The 15,876-nt window shown below is 37.1% G+C and overlaps 1 protein-coding gene across 1 annotated transcript in view; it reads left to right on the top strand.

The window, feature by feature from the left end:
- The window catches only part of LOC107677746 (serine/threonine-protein kinase ATR-like), a 34,360-nt gene that overhangs the window by 9,210 nt on the left and 9,274 nt on the right, over positions 1 to 15,876 (top strand). Inside the window, exons 12-37 of the mRNA XM_016472767.1 lie at positions 28 to 128; positions 242 to 413; positions 863 to 1,033; positions 2,446 to 2,640; positions 2,896 to 3,081; positions 3,250 to 3,345; positions 4,796 to 4,926; positions 5,204 to 5,347; positions 5,723 to 5,816; positions 5,960 to 6,085; positions 6,312 to 6,518; positions 6,646 to 6,759; positions 7,625 to 7,740; positions 7,824 to 7,944; positions 8,025 to 8,162; positions 8,297 to 8,510; positions 8,866 to 9,038; positions 9,565 to 9,729; positions 10,652 to 10,743; positions 10,842 to 10,933; positions 11,016 to 11,193; positions 11,277 to 11,465; positions 12,491 to 12,647; positions 12,749 to 12,928; positions 14,329 to 14,471; positions 14,578 to 14,675. Of these exons, the coding sequence (XP_016328253.1) occupies positions 28 to 128; positions 242 to 413; positions 863 to 1,033; positions 2,446 to 2,640; positions 2,896 to 3,081; positions 3,250 to 3,345; positions 4,796 to 4,926; positions 5,204 to 5,347; positions 5,723 to 5,816; positions 5,960 to 6,085; positions 6,312 to 6,518; positions 6,646 to 6,759; positions 7,625 to 7,740; positions 7,824 to 7,944; positions 8,025 to 8,162; positions 8,297 to 8,510; positions 8,866 to 9,038; positions 9,565 to 9,729; positions 10,652 to 10,743; positions 10,842 to 10,933; positions 11,016 to 11,193; positions 11,277 to 11,465; positions 12,491 to 12,647; positions 12,749 to 12,928; positions 14,329 to 14,471; positions 14,578 to 14,675 (3,793 nt within the window). The remainder of the gene's footprint in view (positions 1 to 27; positions 129 to 241; positions 414 to 862; positions 1,034 to 2,445; positions 2,641 to 2,895; positions 3,082 to 3,249; positions 3,346 to 4,795; positions 4,927 to 5,203; positions 5,348 to 5,722; positions 5,817 to 5,959; positions 6,086 to 6,311; positions 6,519 to 6,645; positions 6,760 to 7,624; positions 7,741 to 7,823; positions 7,945 to 8,024; positions 8,163 to 8,296; positions 8,511 to 8,865; positions 9,039 to 9,564; positions 9,730 to 10,651; positions 10,744 to 10,841; positions 10,934 to 11,015; positions 11,194 to 11,276; positions 11,466 to 12,490; positions 12,648 to 12,748; positions 12,929 to 14,328; positions 14,472 to 14,577; positions 14,676 to 15,876) is intronic.

A 15,876-nucleotide genomic window follows, 5' to 3' on the forward strand; every position in this document is an offset into this window, starting at 1 on the left:
GATGTATTATGATTTTGATTTTCACAGCTTCTTGTGTCCAGACTAAAAGAAGCTTACACAAATGCAAAGACCTCCAGAAACAATGAACTCAAAAACACACTCATACTAACCACTGGAGAAATTGGGAGGTAGTGCAAAATGCTTTTTTTGCTGCCATTTTAGTATATATTGATCCTTCCTGCTGTTAAAAGTGTTTAAATCATGTATCAACAATGCATTTCTTGCTTATGGTGGTTCTCAGAGCTGCTGAAGGGAACCTGGTGTCTTTTGCCCTGCTTCGTCTTCTGCACTGCTTGCTGTCCAAGTCTAATCCTGTGTCGGTAGCAGCCTACACCGAGATCCAGGCTTTGGCCACCTGTAGACACCTCAAACTGCAGTCCTTCTTCAACCAGTACAGGAACCCAATTTGCCAGGTCAGTGTGCAGTTTTGATACTGTGACGATGTTATCATTATTTATAATGCTGTGCATTTATGGGGTGTTATATGTATCAACGTGAGTACCAACGTAAGCTGTTTATCACCTTCAAAAAAGCTTAAAAACTATGAGCTAGGAATGGAGAACAGTGTTTGTTTAGGTTAAAAACAAACTAACCTTTGTGGTCAATCAAATTCACCTAGAGCAGGGGTAGGCAAGTTCGGTCCTAGAGAGCCGCAGTCCTGCAGAGTTCAGCTCCAACCCTGAAAAAAAAACTCACCTGCCTATAGCCTTAGTATTCCTGAAGACATTGATTAGCTTGTTCAGGTGTGTTTGATTAGGGTTGGAGCTGAACTCTGCAGGACTGCGGCTCTCTAGGACCGAACTTGCCTACCCATGACCTAGAGTAATAAAATGTAATGGGTCTACCTTTTTGTTTATTGCAGTTCTTGGTGGAGTCTTTGCATTCACGTCATGTGACGGCTCTGCGCTGCACGCCAGATCAGAGCAGCGAGGCTCTGCAGGAGGAGGCGGCCCATCAGAGAGAGCTGGCACTGGACATCCTGTCTCATGTGGCACATGTCTTTGATTTCCCTGACCTTAATCGTTTTCTCAATGTAAGTCCAACATCTCAATATCAGATTCAGCAAGATCTGCCTCTGACGTAACAGAACAGCCTTAAAGGGATAGTCCACCCAAAAATGTCAACATTTATTCACTGTCATGATGTTCCAAACCTGTACGACTATAATGTGAAACACAAAAGAAGATAGTTAAAAAAATGTTGGTAACCAAATGGTTTCGGGTCAAATTGCCTTCCATTGTATGGACAAAAAATACAATGAGACCCAAAACTGTTTGGTTACTAACATTCTTCAAAATAAAGTAACTCATACAGATTTGGAATGACATGAAGGTGAGTAAATGATGACAGCATTTTCATTTTATGGCGGACTATCCCTTTAAAGATAGATTAAATCAATTCACTCCTGAATTAAAATTTCCTGATAATTTACTCACCCCCATGTCATCCAAGATGTTCATGTCTTTCTTTCTTCAGTCAAAAAGAAATTAAGGTTTTTAGGAAAACATTCTGGGATTTCAATGGTTGAAGGTCCAAATTGCAGTTTCAATGCAGCTTCAAAGGGCTCTACATGATCCCAGCCGAGCCCCGTCTTATCTAGCGAAACAATCGGTCATTTTCTAAATAAATAAAAATGTATATACTTTTTAACCTCAAATGCTATTCTTGCACTAGCTCCGTGATGCGCATCCACAAATTCACACATTACATAATCACGTTGGAAAGGTCATGCGCAGTTAGCTCGTCGTCTGTGTACTCCGGTTCAAAAAGGTTGGGTAGGGTGGAAAAACTCCATCTCATTTTCTCCTCCAACTTCAAAATCATCTGACATCCTTGTTTTACCTTTTTTTGTAAAGGTCGTTTGACTTTCTTTGCATGTTTGCTTTGTAAACACAGGGTCTGTATTTCCGCCTATGTCACGCGAGACCTTTCCAACGTGATTACGTAATGCGTGAAGTTGTGGATGCAGAGCTAGTACAAGATGAGCATTAGTGGTTAAAAAGTATATACATTTTAATTTTTACAAATAAAATGACGATCATTTTGCAAGATAAGACGCTTATTCCTCGGCTGGGATCGTGTAGAGCCCTTTGAAGCTGCATTGAAACTGCAATTTGGACCTTCAGCCCGTTGATCCCCATTGAAGTCCACTATATAGGAAAAAAAATCCTGGAATGTTTTCTCGAAAACCTTAATTTCTTTTTGACTGAAGAAAGAAAGACATGAACATCTTGGATGACATAGGGGTGATTAAATTATCAGGAAATTTTTATTCTGGAGTGAACGAATCCTTTCAATTTGGGCAAATATAGTACAGTAAAGCTCAGTTTCAGCATAAATGAGAGTAATCTTGATAGCAATGATAAATGCCTCTGATGAACTGTGTGACTTTCATTGCTAATTTCACTGATGCAATGAGCTTACTCTGTCTCTCTTTGTTCACAGCGGACTCTACAGGTCCTTCTTCCCTTTTTGGCAGCCAAGGCCAGTCCTACAGCTTCTGCCCTGATCCGCACTATTGCCAAGCAACTGAATGTCAACCGCAGAGAAATGCTCATCAATAACTTCAAATATATATTCTCCCATCTTGTGTGTTCCTGTACCAAGGAGGAGCTGGAGAGAGCCTTTCACTACCTTAAGGTGGGATTTTCACATTATGAAATCAGGAGATGAGCAGTGAGGAAAAAGACAAATAGAAAGAGAATGGTTACAAAAGAAGTGTATATATATATATTTAAAAAATGTACTCTATTATGGCTTAGAATTTTCATTTACTACTTTATATATATATACTTTTTAAGACTTATTTACTTGTTTGCTTGTTTTCATTTATTTATTAGAAATATATGTATAGGTAATATTTATTTTTTATTTAATAAATATTTTGTTTCACAGAATGAAACCGAAATTGAATTGGGCAGTCTGCTGAGACAGGATTTCCAGGGTCTTCATAATGAGCTGCTCTTGCGTCTAGGAGAACACTACCAGCAGGTCTTTAATGGACTTGCTATTCTAGCTTCTTTTGCCTCCAGTGACGACCCCTACCAGGGCCCAAGAGAAATCACTACCCCAGGATGCATGGTACAGTTGCTCTAATAATAATCATCAGATTAAGGCCCAACTTTCACAGACTGATTCAAGTACATTTGTTCTACAGAGTTGAATGCATTGGGGTCTGTTTTCAGTTTTCTATTATAGCCATTGTTCTGGACATAATGCCATCTGTCACTGTACTGTATGTTTGTGCAGGCAGATTATCTGCAGCCCAAGCTCCTGGGCATTCTGGCTTTCTTCAACATGCAGCTGCTGAGCTCTAGTGCTGGAGAGAAGGAGAAAAAGAAAATGGTAGGTGTTCAATACAATTTGTCTGGTTTTAATGCAAAACATTAGCTTTCAGTAGCTATGATCTATTTTACAGCATTATAAACTGATCATACACCACGTTCTAGGCACACAACATACTGTTATTGGTTTTTTTCTGTTCTCACTGAAAGCGAAATGCTGCAGAAAATGACAAATCAACCTGTCAGAATATATTTAATGTTACTGTTATTTGGAGCTGGATTTTGAACCAATGAGATTTCTTTGAGGGTGCGGCAGCATGTTCTGTTCCTCATTGCTTGTCATGGCTAGTTAGGATAAAAAGGGATAGTTCAGCCAGAAATGAAAATTCTTTCATTATTTACTTTCTGTCATATTGTTCCAAACCCATGTGACTTCTTTCTTTCTTCTGTGAAACAAAAAATAGATCTTTTGAATTGACTGTTTATGGCTGTTATGCTTCAAAAATTACAGAAAAAAACAGTCAGATATCAAACACCAAAAAAGTGTGAGATTTATCAACAAATCTGTTAAAAATGTATTGTTTTGTCCCACTTGTGAACCAGAGCAACCGCTTTATTTAAAAGAACTGGCTAAAAATAACAATTAATTTGCTCATAATGTTATCCAGTTTAGCTTTCCTGACTTTGTGATCCACTTGCTGTGGATCTCAAGTTTAGAGTTTACTATAGAGGATTATCATGAATAATTTGGAAATTCAATAGAAATGAAAGCGAATAGTGATTTTCAGTCACTACAGAGGACTTCTATAGAGCACACGTTTTATTGACTGCTTTTTTTTAGGGATTTTGTCATTATTGTAGATAGACAAGACATGGTCACTAGGAACTGACATGGAAAAATTCTTTAAAGGGGTCCTATTATGCTCTTTTACAAAGTCTTGATTTTGTTTTGGGGGTGTACTAGAACATGCTCTCATGCTTGGTGGTTCGAAAAACGCATTATTTTTCACATAATTTACATTATTAAAATACATTTCTCCCCATCCTGGCACAAACGGCTCGATTAGTTCCGGCTTTGATGAAGGTCCGCCTTCCATAATGTAAAATATGTGAAAAGTAATGTGTTTTTCAAACAACCTAGTATGAGAGCCTGTTCTACTACACCCCCAAAACAAAATCAAGACTTTGTAAAAGAGCATAATAGGACCCCTTTAAAAATTCTCATTTTTTGTTTTCAGAGAAAAATAATATTCACTTAATTTCTAAAATGAATCCTTCAGCATTAGTCTTTTTTTTTTTTTTTTTTTTACTTTAATCACTTTTTCATGTCACAAGACGAGTAAAGATCTCCACAAACTCAGGATTTTAAGTACATAATGTTTATCAGTGCATGGTTGATAGTACAAAGAATCCAGAGCTGCAGGAGCTATTGAGAAAACCTGGTACTAGAGGCAGCAAGATTGTTCTATCCACATTATGTCAATATATTTGTTACCTTTTTCTCCACTCAGGCTCTGAACAGTTTAATGGCCCTGATGAAGCTAATGGGTCCAAAGCACATCAGCTCAGTCCGAGTGAAGATGATGACCACACTCAGAACTGGCCTGAGGTACAAGGACGACTTCCCAGAGCTCTGCTGCAGGTGCGTTTCTCATTCGGTCTGAATGTATTGAAGAAGCTGTGCACATCGATTATGAAGAGTATCAGAAGCACCATCTGCATGAGAGCGCTGCCGATATGATCCAGATTGTTCTTTAATTACTGCAGCGAACTCAACAGGACACCAGATTTGCATTTATATTTTAACGTTTAAGCTCAGCAAGAACCATCTGTATCTAATATGCAATCCGGCCAGAGGATGAAATTGTAATTGCACTTTGCCCACAAAATAACATTATTGTTATCTTGCTGGTTTACAGGACATGGGACTGTTTTGTGCGCTGTCTTGACCCGTCTTATCTGGGTCCGCTTCTGAGTCATGTAATCGTTGCTCTATTACCTCTCATCTCCATCCAACCTAAAGAGACGGCAGTGATCATGCAGTACCTCATAGTGGAGAACAGGTGTGTGTCATTCCTCCTTTCTCTTTTATGTTGTAGGCTAGATTTGGTTTTATAAGGTTTTTAGATATTTTTATAGATGTTATTTATTAATATGTTGACAACATACTCATTAAAATTACAGTGTGTAATTTTTGCACCACTGACGTCACCAAAGTGAGTTGCAAAAATTATTTTCAATCAGGTTTGAACACTCCCCTCCTCCTCCATTGGTTGGACAAATAGATAGTCTCGCCCCAAATTCATGCTATTGGCTGAGCCAGTTTTGCTTATTTCTAGTTGTTTCTGCATATTAAAGGAGAAATTATTTTAACGTTGAAACTATAACACTAATAAATTATACTAAAATATAATTTGTAATGTATCATCTTATATCAGGGAGGAAGTGCAAGACTTTCTTCATGAAATCTACTTCCTTCCTGACCACCCAGAACTGAAAACCATTCACAAGATCCTTCAAGATTACCGTAAGGTACAACCTAAACAAACTAATCATCACATCAGTGTACACAAAACAATGTAAAAGACAGTTGTGCTGCACATTGTGACGTGATTTCAACAAAATTACATTTTCTTCGATAATTATGGTCGTGATTCGCAATTCTTCAACAACAGCAAACCTCAAAGAGCACTGACATGCAGGCAGTGCTGCAGCTCTCCATGCGGGCCATCCAGCATGAGAATGTGGACGTACGCATCCATGCGCTCACCAGCTTGAAGGAGATGATGTATAAAAAACAGGTTAGACTCACTCTTGATAAATAAGAAAGCATTGCCAGCTTGGATGCAAATACACGTATAGGAGTCTGTACATCATCAATTAATTACTCTGATTACATTTGTATAATGAATAATAAAGTATGTAAATACAAAATGGGTAGATAAGCTTATTGTTGCCGGCCAGGCTTAAAATAAAACGTAACAAGGGCCTGAAAGGATGATCTACAGTATATTTTTTGTTCTATAGGATGCTCTGTTAAAGCATGTCTTGGACAGTGAGATGGTAGAGCCAGTGATCTCTCAGTTAGTGACGGTGTTGCTCCGGGGCTGCCAGGACGTCAATCCTGAAGCCAGGCTTTTGTGTGGGGAATGCCTGGGGGAGCTGGGAGCCATTGATCCTGGTCGACTTGATTTGTCACCTGCTGACACTCAGGGAACTGGCTCGACATTTGTGGTAAGACAGTTTTGTTCCTGTATGTATCAAGCAGAATCTTGAATATCGTGTTTTAAGTGTGTAGCTTTGCATTTTATGTATTCCAAGTATTAGGTACAAAATAAAGAGAATGTCTTTATGCTTTTAGAGTGGGATTGATGATCCAAACTTTGCCTATGAACTACTGACAGAGCTGACCAGAGCCTTTCTAGCATATGCAGATGATGTGAGAGCTCAAGATGCTGCGGCGTACGCCATGCAGGTATGCACTGTGCTAAAGATCATGTCCTTTGTGACTCACACAAAAAATACAAAGAAGTATTTAGCAAGGAGATATTTAGTGTTTTTTTTATTGTTTTTTTTTACATATTAGCTTGAAATGGGTAAAAACTAAGGATGAATTGATATAAAAATATTGGCCTGATAAATGGCTGATATTTAAATTTTATACAATTTTGTCCTAATAAATTAAAAATCAAACACCAAAAAAATAAAATCATTAGTTTAAAATGCTACAAGTGAGTTTAGACATCACAACATTGTAATGTACAGTATGAAAAATAACCATTTTGAGTACTGCATGCAAGCACTGTTATTAAATCAATAGTGTTTTTAAAAATTAAAGGGGTCATATGATGCGATTTCAAGTTTTCCTTTCTCTGTGGAGTGTTTGTTACAAGCTGTTCGTGCATAGATAAGATCCCTAAAGTTGCAAAGACTAAAGTCTCAAACCCAAAGACTCCGATCACAAATGCAGACGTGGTTTTATGTTTACGTGACGCGATGCAACGCAACGCGTAAAAAAACAGTATAAGGGGCCGTTCACATGTCGTGCCTAAAAACGCGTGGACAACGCTAGGTGCGCCGCTTTCTGCTTTTTTTCCAAAGCGTTCGGGTGCTTGCGCTCCGGAGGCGTCTGCCGTTGCTAAGCAACCATGACCTCCAGCATTAGATGACGCCAAAGGTAATCTAAATGTAACATTTTGGGAAATGAGCTTGCATATTTAAAATTCTAGATAGCGACTGATACTGATAAATAAAAAAAATCTCATATCAGCAGATAAATAATTTGATACCAATATGTTGTAGGTTTTAGGATAGTTAAACTCTGTAACCTTCTGTTTCAGGAACTGCTGTCATTATTTGAATGTCAGGAGGGCAGGACTGACTCACCAGGTCGCCGTCTATGGAGAAGATTCCCAGAGCAGGTTCAGGAAATCCTGGAGCCGCATCTCAATACCAGGTAGGGCATGATCATTTTGCATGGCTTTTTGTCTGCTGCTTATTTTATATCCAGTGTTCATAAAACTGGCTTGTTTTAATTAGGTATAAGAGCTCTCAGAAGGTGGTGAACTGGTCTAAGTTGAAAAAGCCTGTATATCTTACCAGCCGTGGAAGCAAATTCTCTGACTGGTCTGCAACATGGGCAGCATATCTCATCAGTAAAGTAAGTCCATGTCCACTTTTTTCCCCAGCCTCAAATGTAGACAAAAGACTAATTCTACCTCATCTTTTCATGTGTTTTAGGTTAGACATGAGCTTGCTGGAAAAGTGTTCAACTGCTGTAGTTTCATCATAAAGCATGATTACAAAGTGACCATCTACCTGCTGCCCCACATTTTGGTCTATGTGCTGATTGGATGCACTCAGGAGGAGCAGCGAGAGGTACAAATTCAAGCTTTGTGGAAAGCACTTGGTATGGATTTTTTATAGGAAACCGTCCATGTAGTTTTGCTCAGTAAAGTTTGTAATAGAAACAACGGTATTTCCAGTGAAAAGGCTCTGTTTGTGTCATGTAGGTGAATGAAGAGATGATGGCAGTCCTGAAGGAGGGTGACCCGCGGTTAGTGCGACTGCAGGAGAACGCCTCCAGTCTGAGTCAGCTCAGCACACAAACCGTCTTCTCCATGCTGGACCACCTCACTCAGTGGTCCCGCCACAAGCTGCAGAGTCTGAGTACCAACAAGAGGCCAGGCAAACATGCCAGAGAGCAGCCGCAGGCACAGGCCACAGGTGACTTACCAGATTACATTTTGATTTAATTCAGACCTGTTTTCTTCCATAAAAGCTGCTGGTTATTATTTTTTCATGTCTTGACATTATTGGGAATGATAATAGGCAATATGCCTTTTATTCTTTATTAAATCTTACTCCACAAATTCCCATTCATTTTTAATTTATTTCTTTTTAAATGAGATAAATAACACACATTACTGACCTGACTCGATGCTTTATGACATGATTTTTTTCTGTAAAATATTTTATCGTAAATGCAACAGCAGTAACATGTAAATTATATTTTTCAGCTCTGTATCATGCAAGTCAAGTTGAAATTAAAGTGTTTCTGACTCTTTCTTCATCTTCTTAGGCCCAGAGAACAGTGAATATCAAAGTGTTGTAGCCTTCCTTAACCGTATTCCTCAGGATGTGCTGGCCAAGGCATCCTTACGCTCCAGAGCCTACACACGTGCTGTCATGCACTTTGAGTCTTTTATCCGTGAGAAGAAGCAGAACATTCAGGACCATCTTTCATTCCTCCAGGTCTTACCATGAGTATTATGATTACTGGCTATCGCTACTTACTAAATAAATGCTTAATGCATAATATTTTTGTGGAAACCATGACACACTTTTTTCAGGATTCTTTGATGAATAGAAGAACAATAAAATAAAAAAGAACAGCACTTATTTGATATAGAAAGATGTTGTAATTATAAATGTCTTTACTGGCTCTTTTGAAAAATGTAATGCGCCCTTGCTGAATAAAATTAATTTCTTAAAAAATCTTACTGACCCCAAACTTTTCAACTGTAGTGTATATAGGAAATCAGTTGCCTGAGAAAAGTGCTGTTATATACTATATATAGTTCAGTGCTACAATTTATCAATCAGAATCATGTATTCCAGAGAGTCATGAAATAAAATAAAATTTGACCTATCAAATATGCATGGGGTTTGAAAATATTCAGAAAGAGTTTAAAACAGTTGCATGCACAACTTGTCTAGAAATCAGATTAACTCTTTTAAGTTATGTTGTAACCTGTCTCTTTTTCTGGCCCTCTTCTAGACTATGTATGCGGCCATGCATGAGCCAGATGGCGTGAGGGGAGTGAATGATCTGAGAAAAGAGGAGCCGTCATTGAGAGAGCAGATCCTGGAGCATGAGAGCATTGGACTACTGCGTGAATCCACTGCCTGCTACGACAGAGCCATCCAACTCGAGCCAGACCAGGTGAGAAACACACACACTCTTATTCTTATGGGTACCTGCCAAACTCAGGTCAGTGTGTGCAAATTTAGGCAGTGTCCAAAAAGACCCAGTGCCAAAGTAAGTAAACTACTAGTTAAACAATGTATCACAAATGACATGTGTGAATTATGTATTTCAACTCCGTATAATTTAGCACATTTAACAAAAAAACCAAACAAATAGATATTATTTTTTTGTGCAAAATGAAGCAGAGTTTATGAAGGACCAAACCTGTAGAAAATTCAAACAAATAAATAGGTTCAAAGGTGTGTCAATACAACTGTTTATATTTCTGGAAAGTTGTAATTCGACATAATGTGAATCGGGAAAAAGAACTTGATCTGCAGTATCCCATAGCAATTTGTACAGTGTATAAAGTAAAAACTAAATACAGAAATAATTAATAAAGGAAAAAGTATTGCAAAAAATACATTTAGGACTACATTTAATTAAAAATTAATTGTATTTGTTTTATCAAGTAATTTATTTCTTCATTTATTTTCCAATTATTTATTTATTTATTTATATGCAGATTTGGGCCTCCATAAGAGTCAAACCATTTAATTTTATTAAATTATAGAATGATGCTTCAATACTTGATATGCTTTTAATGACTGAAAATTCAAGTAACATTTTGAGAATAACCCAAGCAAATTCAGTAGATCCTATATGGCATAAAGTTTTTGTTATATCCTGTAGAATCCTATGCAGTAATTTAAGTTAATATCTTTTTTCATCCAAGTGCAGTTCATAACTTTTAAGTAAGATCTGATGATTTGATTTAGTTTAACTTCAGAGTGTTCCGTCTCTGACATTTGTGTGGTTAACAGTTCATGTATTTTCTCATTTTTAGTATTCTGGTAACTAATACTTTTTCCTCTCACTTTCATATCTTTGCATGCAGATTGTCCATTATCATGGTGTTATGAACTCTATGTTGGGTCTTGGGCAACTCTCTACAGTAATAACTCAGGTCAATGGAGTTCTGGCAAGCAGGTAGGTGTACTGATGTAGACGCAGTCCTCTGACACTGTTTCATGCAACCACAGATTTTTATTTTATTTTTTTAAACCGATGTTATTTTCTTTACAAAGGCCACGATGGAAATCCGATCTGAATGCGTACCGGGTCGAGGCAGCATGGAAGCTGTCAAAATGGGACTTAGTTGAGGACTATATTGCCTCTGGTAAAGGACTTTTGCTGTTTGTAGAAACAGAAATGTTTTTCAGATTGAAGAAGCATTAATATTTGTCATATCTGTTTTATAGATTGTAAGTCCAGCACGTGGGGTGTCAGACTTGGCCAAATGTTGCTGGCTGCCAAGAAGCAAGATTCCGAGGCATTCTATGAAAAGCTTAAAGTAGCTAGGAAAGAACAAGTCGTCCCTTTATCAGCAGCCAGTTTTGAGTGTGGCACCTATCAGAGAGGATATGAGTACATAGTCAGGTAATCTGGTGGTTGAACATTTTGGAAAATTAAAAACTATACACATACAGTGTTCTCAAATGCACTTTTGTGTTGGGTCTTAGGCTGCACATGCTGTGTGAGTTGGAGCATGCCTTCACTGAGCTGCAGAAGGAAAGCAGAGATGCTGGAGGATCCAAGAAGCCTGAGCCCAAACTCAACTGGGATGCCCGCCTACTCATGACCCAAAACTCGTTCAGAGCCAAGGAACCCGTCCTGGCCCTGCGGAGAGCTCTTCTCAGTCTCAGCAAGGGGTATGAGCACATATGACTTTCAGTTCAAAATACACAATGTTTTACTTCCATGTCAAAAATCCAAGTAATGAGTTCATTTTTGAATATGCGTTTAAAGATACTTGGTAGTGTATTGTCTTTTCTCTTTCTAAATCATTCTTGAGGCAAAGAGGAAGTTCACCCAACAATAAAAATGTTCATTTACTCATGTTGTTTCAAACCTGAATTACTTCCTTTCTTCAATTGAACACAAAATGAAAAGTTTAGCAGAATGTCTGCACAGTAAAAAAACAAACAAAAAAAAAACGATTTTTCGAAATTTGTAAGTAAAACAAAGAATATTGGAATATGTTTTACAAGAAAATACTATTTCAGTCTTTGTACTTCAAAAAAAAATCAGGTTTAATTCAATGTGTTATTTGCTATTTCTTTGTAATTATTTGTGAAATTTACTAGCAATTTCTGAGTGAAAATTATTTCAAAATAAATCCTACACTATTTTTTTTTTTAAGTGAATAGGAACCAGGTCCAAAAAGCAAAAAAGCCACTATAAAAGTATAGTAAAAGTAAATGCACTATATGATTCATTTGATTTATTTCAAGTATTCTGAACTGTGCAACAGATTTAAGTTGTTATTCACTGAAAATCTTGCTTGATAGCTGTGGTCACCATTCAGTTTGATTGTATGGAAAAGAGCAGCTTGGGCATTTGCAAAAAATACTTTTTTTGTCCCTTAAAAGAAAGTAATTCAAACACTACCAGTTCTTTTCCATTTTTATATATTTTAAAATTTAATTTATTCCTGTGATGGTAAAGCTGAATTTTCAGTGCCACATGCTCCATCAGAAATCAGAGAGTTCTTTCAAAATCATAAAAAAAACATGAATTATTCCAAACCTTTGACTGGTAGTGCACATTTCAAAATACATAACCATGAGTAAATAATACAAATTTTTGAGTGGTAATATAATTATAATGTATAACATTTGTTTGAGTGGTAATGCAATTAGATTTGAGAGTGTGTTTGATGAAAACTTCTTTGCAGTTCTTCATGTGAGGAGCAGGTTGGTGAGTGCTGGCTGCAGAGTGCTCGTGTGGCCAGAAGAGCTGGCCATCACCAAACAGCCTTCAATGCCCTGCTCAATGCTGAGAACTCCCTGTCTGAGCTCTTCATCGAGAAAGCCAAATGGCTCTGGTCTAAGGTATAGCAGTTCAGATAATGTTTAAATACCAATGCTGATCTCTTTGATGGAGGTCTTATCCATCATTGAAATTGTTCTAAGGAAAGAAGTTGTTGTTATAGGGTGATGTGCATCAGGCTCTGATAGTCCTGCAGAAAGGTGTGCAGCAGTGTTTTCCTGATGAACAGCCACTCACCGACCCAAAGAGAATCCAGATAAAAGGGAACGCCATGCTGCTGGTGGGCAGATACATGGAGGAGACGGCCAACTTTGAGAGCAATGCTATTATGAAAACCTATAAGGTATTTCAGTCAATTACATATGAGGACAAATGTAACAGAAATCAGAATGATTAGACTAGGGCTGGGCGAAAAAAAAAAAAATCTTTTTTTTTTCAGAATGTTTGACCAATTCAGGATAACAATTTGATTGATAATTTTTTTTAATTATCATTTAACTACATAACCTAAAACGTAACTACAGTGTAGTTCAAGTAAAACACATCAAGTGGACAACATGGTGTAAATGTAAAATAAATTCACTTCACATGAAATGTGAAGGCAAAGATTGTAGAAACCCCTCTTTAACATATCCTAGGTGACCTTGGACCACAAAACAAGTCTTATGTTGCACGGGTATATTTGTAGCAATAGCCAAAAATACATTGTATGGGTCAAAATTATAGATTTTTCTTTTATGCCAAAAATCATTAGGATATTAAGTAAAGATCATGTTCCATGAAGATATTTTGTAAATTTCCTACCGTAAATATATCAAAACTTCATTTTTGATTAGTAATATGCATTGCTAAGGACTTCATTTGGACAACTTTAAAGGCGATTTTCTCAATATTGTGATTTTTTTTGCACCCTCAGATTCCAGATATTCAAATAGTTGTATCTCGGTCAAATATTGTCCTATCCTAACAAACCACACATCAATGGAAAGCTTATTTATTCCGCTTTCAGATGATGTATAAATCGCAATATGAAAAAATTGACACTTAAGACTGGTTATGTGATCCAGGGTCACATATGTTCAGAAATAATATAAAAGTTCAAATTCAAAATGACTAAAAGTATGGTGGGCTATTATTAATAGTAAATGTTTTGTAAAAACAAAGAACAAGCATCTTTTAGCCTATCACCATCATACAAACATGAAATATCAAACATGTAGTAGTTCTTCACAGGTTTTTGCATTCAACTGTGCTGCTTTTGTTTTGTTTTTCTATGTAAACATGTACTTGACAGACAGGATGTGTTTGACCGTTACACACGTGTCTTCTGCAGCATCTTGCACATGAAACACTTCTAAAATGCTGCGTTCAAGCTAAAAGCAGTTGTTCAAGGCTTGTTTCATAACACGCTCATTAAAACACATTAGTATACTATTTTATGATCCTTCATAGACCGTGCTCAAATGTGAGCAGTTAATCAGATGTGTTGTCATGCTTTCGGATCATTTTTTGTCTCTTAACTGTCATCATTGGAGTATTGTGTGTAACATCTCTACACTCTTTAAAATAAAGGTTCCTTATTGGCATCGATGGTTCACTGAAGAACCTTTAACATCTATAGACCTTTCCATTGGACAAAAGGTTCTTTATGGTGGAAAATGGTTCCTTAGATTATTAAAATGTTCTTTACAATTAACTCTGTCCAGCTATAGATCACAGTGTCTTTTTCTTTCATAAATACAGGATGTCACACATCTGTTACCAGAATGGGAGGATGGTAACTTTTACTTGGCCAAATACTATGACAAAGTGATGCCCATGGTCACTGACAACAAACTGGAAAGACAAGGCAACCTCATCCGTTATATCGTCACTTATTTTGGAAAGTAAGATGTTTTCTATTGGTAATCCTCCTGTAGGAGCAGTTCCTGAATTAAATGTTTTTCAATGTGTGATAGGTAGAAACAGTAATGTTTTGCTCTCTCTTCATAGAGCCCTGCAGTTTGGCAATCAGTACATCTATCAAGCCATGCCCAGAATGCTAACCTTATGGCTGGACTTCGGAGCCAAAGTTTATGAGTTTGAAAAAGGTAAAACACAAAATTACCCGCGATAATCTGTAGTGTTAAAACTAAGTAATTATACAATTCACTCGTTGTATTAATGCATCGATTACAAATCTTGCAGATTCATATGCATTGATTTTAAAATATTTAATCCTTTTATTGGCCTGCAATTGACTTCAATCACAAAAGAATCAATCAAATTGATTAACTATAGTTTTAAAGTTAAAAGATTTACTCATTTTGTCAATGCATTGATTATGAATCGTGCAGATTCTTATGCATTGTTCTTGAAATATTTTAACCTTTTAAATAGGGCTGTCAATCGATTAATTTTTTATCTGATTAATCACATCCTTTTTCTGTGATTAATCGCGATTAATCGCACACGTCATGAAATTAAGCATAGACCACTTATCTTGTTTCAAATGTTTATTTTGTCATCATTTGCTATATCCAGCAAAACAAACCAAAAGACTGAAGGGTGATTCTCAAAAATCTGTATTTTCTGCAAGCTTTTTTCAAGATAAATTTAGATGTCTTTCCAAAAAATGACACTTGGAAACTCCAAAAGGACACCAAAGAACCAAATGATATAAGGAGCCCATATAAGCACATATGAAAAAAAAAAAAAATCAGAATTTTATAGTATGTGTACAGTGCAACAGCAAAGAGCTTTTTTACATTTTAGAGAAGTCAAGTTGCGAAACCGAACAGGACCACATGGAGATGCCAAAAAAAAACTAAACCAACCGCCTGCTGACTGCATTTATATATCTACTACAGTACACGGATCCATTCAGAATAACTAAATACAGTAACATACGCATGACAAATCAAAACATTATCATGAATGTGTGTGGAAACAACGTGAATGTACGGAAATGTCTGTGCCTGTGCATAAATACAATGTGCGATCAGTGAGTCAAGAGCACTCATACACGCATTATTATAACGGACTCACGCGTGCTTACTGTCCGACTCCTGTACACCACCGCAATTGTCTTTACCTTGATTGCAGTCTTCATCCATTAAAACTTTACTAGTGAGACTGGTTATCAAGTCGAGAAACCATAGTTTGCATCTCATCTGGCGATACAGCGGTGGGATGTGTTGACAATCCGTTCAGTCTGTACTTCACACAGCGCGACGTGTGAGGGCTCGCGCGCGCTCTTCAGAGACAATCACAGAATATGACAGAGCTCGTGTTTAAAAGCGAAACACACTG

Source organism: Sinocyclocheilus anshuiensis, unplaced genomic scaffold (assembly GCF_001515605.1).
Source record: "Sinocyclocheilus anshuiensis isolate Anshui unplaced genomic scaffold, SAMN03320099.WGS_v1.1 scaffold1299, whole genome shotgun sequence".
Taxonomy (NCBI): domain Eukaryota; kingdom Metazoa; phylum Chordata; class Actinopteri; order Cypriniformes; family Cyprinidae; genus Sinocyclocheilus; species Sinocyclocheilus anshuiensis.